General features: G+C 36.2%; 1 protein-coding gene across 1 annotated transcript; it reads right to left on the bottom strand.

Moving 5' to 3' along the window:
* Positions 1 to 250: 250 nt before the first annotated feature.
* On the bottom strand, positions 251 to 2,566 carry LOC129566201 (uncharacterized). Its single transcript, XM_055441922.1, has 6 exons — positions 2,361 to 2,566; positions 2,055 to 2,262; positions 1,729 to 1,921; positions 1,349 to 1,625; positions 613 to 1,288; positions 251 to 521 (listed from the first exon to the last, which is right to left on the bottom strand). The coding sequence occupies exons 1-6, from the start codon at positions 2,499 to 2,501 to the stop codon at positions 373 to 375; spliced, it is 1,644 nt and encodes a 547-aa protein (XP_055297897.1). The 5' UTR covers positions 2,502 to 2,566; the 3' UTR covers positions 251 to 372.
* Positions 2,567 to 3,107: the final 541 nt, after the last annotated feature.

Raw genomic sequence — 3,107 nt, 5'->3', positions numbered from 1 at the left:
AAACGGACGGACAAAATGAAATTGTCCGTCCTTGAATTCTAAACGGACGGACAAAATGAAATTGTCCGTCCTTGAATTCTAAACGGACGGACAAAATGAAATTGTCCGTCCGAAAAAAAATCACAAAAGGACGGACGGACAAAATCTGTCCTATTGACACCTTTATGCCAATGCAACCATACTGTACACTAGTTCGATCACCAAAAAAAGGCTTTAAGCGTTGATATCAGTTTTGGTCGGATTTTATGACTTCATTTTTAATCGCAATAAAATTTTATTTACTTTTTCTTATTACAAACTCGTGCTATTTTTTTTGAACAAGACTTTTATAATTGACTTATTGTACAGTGATTAAATTTGTTGCGGTGATTTTCATGATTTCTGGCTCAGTTTCCGTTGTTGATAAAAGTTTTGAGCGATTTCCTTTGCCTTTGATCGAATTGTTTTGCCTGATGGGGTCATCGGTAATTCGTCAACAAAGTAAACGCCACCATCAAGACGCTTATAGCTAGCCAATTGATCTGGATATAACATAAACAATTAAGATTCTCAGATTGAATATTTGTCATTTTGTTTGAATAATAGTCATGAAACAACAATATCAGATTTTACCAGCAACAATAGCATAAACGTCATCCGCTGTAATTGAACTGTCTTCTTTCTTGACAACAACCGCAGCCGGTAGCTCCAACACAATATCGTCATCATAAACATTCACTACTGAAACATCTCGAATGGCTGAATGTTTCAGAATGATATTTTCAAGTTCACCTGGCCAAATGTCGAATTCACGACTTCTGAAAATTTCGATTTTCCTTCCGATTATGTACAACCGTCCTGTTTCATTGAAATAGCCCAGATCACCACTTGAAAAATATCCTTCGTTATCGTATGCATTTCGAGTGGCCGCTTCATCTTTATAGTATCCCATTGGTGGTATCGGAATTTTGATGCATATCTCACCCACTTCACCGATTCCACATTTTTCGTCCGTTTCTTGATTGATGATTTTTATTTTAGCTCCAGTTATCAAACGGCCACACGAATGTGGACATTCCTCTGACTCAGTTGGCATAGTACAACTAACAGCACCGCAAGTTTCACTCATCCCATAAATCGTCAACACAATACATTTTGGAATAACCTTTTTCATCGTTTTAACCAAAATGGGTGGCACGGTATTTCCAGCTAGACAACACATGGACAATGATGACAGGTCAGCACTCTTACATCGCTCACTTGTGAGAATCGCTTGCATCTGATACGGTAGCGCAGTGAAAACTTGAACCTAACGAGAAAACACCTCAAATTTTCCAATCGAATATTGTATGATATTTTTAATCTTTACCTTGTACTTTTCCACAAAATCAAAAAATAAATCCGGTGAAAACGGATGCTTGGTGAAGATGTGCTTTCTTTTTAACGCAGAGTTCAATTTTGAAAAAACACCCGATACCCAATTCATTGAGCTGAAATTCAAAGACGTGTGTTCGGATGAGTTTTGTCTTTTAAGCACGAAACTGTATAGTGCATGACTCAAAGAAATCGACTTCGGAAATCCTGTTGACCCTGATGAACAAGCAATGACTGCAACGTGCGAAAAAGCATCGTCTATCTTCGAACAGCTGAAATAAGTAGGTACAGTTTTGGAGTTCCATCCAATTTATTCTTCATAATTGAATTTTAATTTCATATTTTGAAAAAAAAAATGTCAATGGAAAACCCTACACAAATGAGTCTTCTTCACCAGTTTCATTGATCAAACTGTCAATTGAATCGCAACCATTGTCCGATCCATTTACGGTGAAAAACTTTGCGCTGATGCCGTTGCCATTAACGATTTTTTTCACTGATTCTAATACATCGGTATCGCAGAAAATAAACGATGGTCTCACTCTCTCAAGAATTTTGGCAATTACATCTGAAAATGACACGCAAGTGTGCTTTCTTTACTAATTTTCAATCAAAATTAAAAAAACGACATTCCAATTAAATGATCCATTTCATGAATCTTCTGACTATTTTCGAAGACCAAATTTCTAATGACTGTATACCTTTGTCCATCCGAACATCCATCGGACTGATTGGAGTTCCAATGCAAAGAGCTCCGAAAAAAAGTGGTGTCAAGTTGTGGTGATTTCGTGCGACAATGCCAATGCGGTCATCTTGTGTGCATCCCAACTTTGTTAAGTTCTGAGCACATCGTATCGAACGACTGCGTATTTCACTTTTAGTCAATGTTTCACCCGTGTCACCGTTAATCTAATTGAAAGTAGTCAAAAAGAACTAGTAATGAATACACTGGAATATTTATCGAAAAAGCTTTTTTGCAATTTTTTTCATTGTCACCGAATATTTACTTGTGTCACCAATTCTGGATGCGAATTCAGATTTTCCAGTAAAAATGTGCCCAAGTTTTCATGTTTATCAACAACAATGTCACTGTTTCGACCTGACCAAACTTTGTCGACAGCATCAAAATACGTGTTAACTACATACATTTTCAGCTTTACTCTTTCCAGCGACTGCCAGTTGACTGAAATTTACATCTGTATTTATAACTCAATGTTGCCCTTTATGATCACCTAATCGCAATCCACTCGATTTTTGCACGGGGCGTGGAAACGAAACTTCAAACGTATACTACGCGCCCAACGTAGTGAACGCAAGTATACTTTGACAGCGGATCTTGTACTACAAATTCGATCTTGCAAATTCTACCTTGCAAAGTAGAGCACTTTTTTAGCATTTGTGCTACATAGTGAAATTCAGTTCTATACACGGAACACGACAACACAACAATTTTCAAGTTCAAATTTCAATTACACGCATTGAAAGTTTGATTCGATAGCGTATAATTCAAATTTGAATTTAAAAATATTATGTCGTCATGTACCGTGTATATATTTGAATTTAGTAGCACATATTCTACACATGTAAACTATACTTTACAAAGTGGAATTTGAGGGAAAATAATTATAGAAAATGGCAAATTCTTGTTTTTTATATATAAAATACATCTGTATATGCGTAACAAGTGCAATGCCTTGCTACATACGCTGTATTATATACTATGCATCTGAAGTTCACTATGTAGTATACATTCT

The sequence above is a fragment of the Sitodiplosis mosellana genome, unplaced genomic scaffold (assembly GCF_009176505.1).
Source record: "Sitodiplosis mosellana isolate CC-2019 unplaced genomic scaffold, AAFC_SMos_1.0 Smas_scaffold_3, whole genome shotgun sequence".
Classification (NCBI taxonomy): domain Eukaryota; kingdom Metazoa; phylum Arthropoda; class Insecta; order Diptera; family Cecidomyiidae; genus Sitodiplosis; species Sitodiplosis mosellana.
This window is presented reverse-complemented; position numbering and strand designations above follow the sequence as displayed.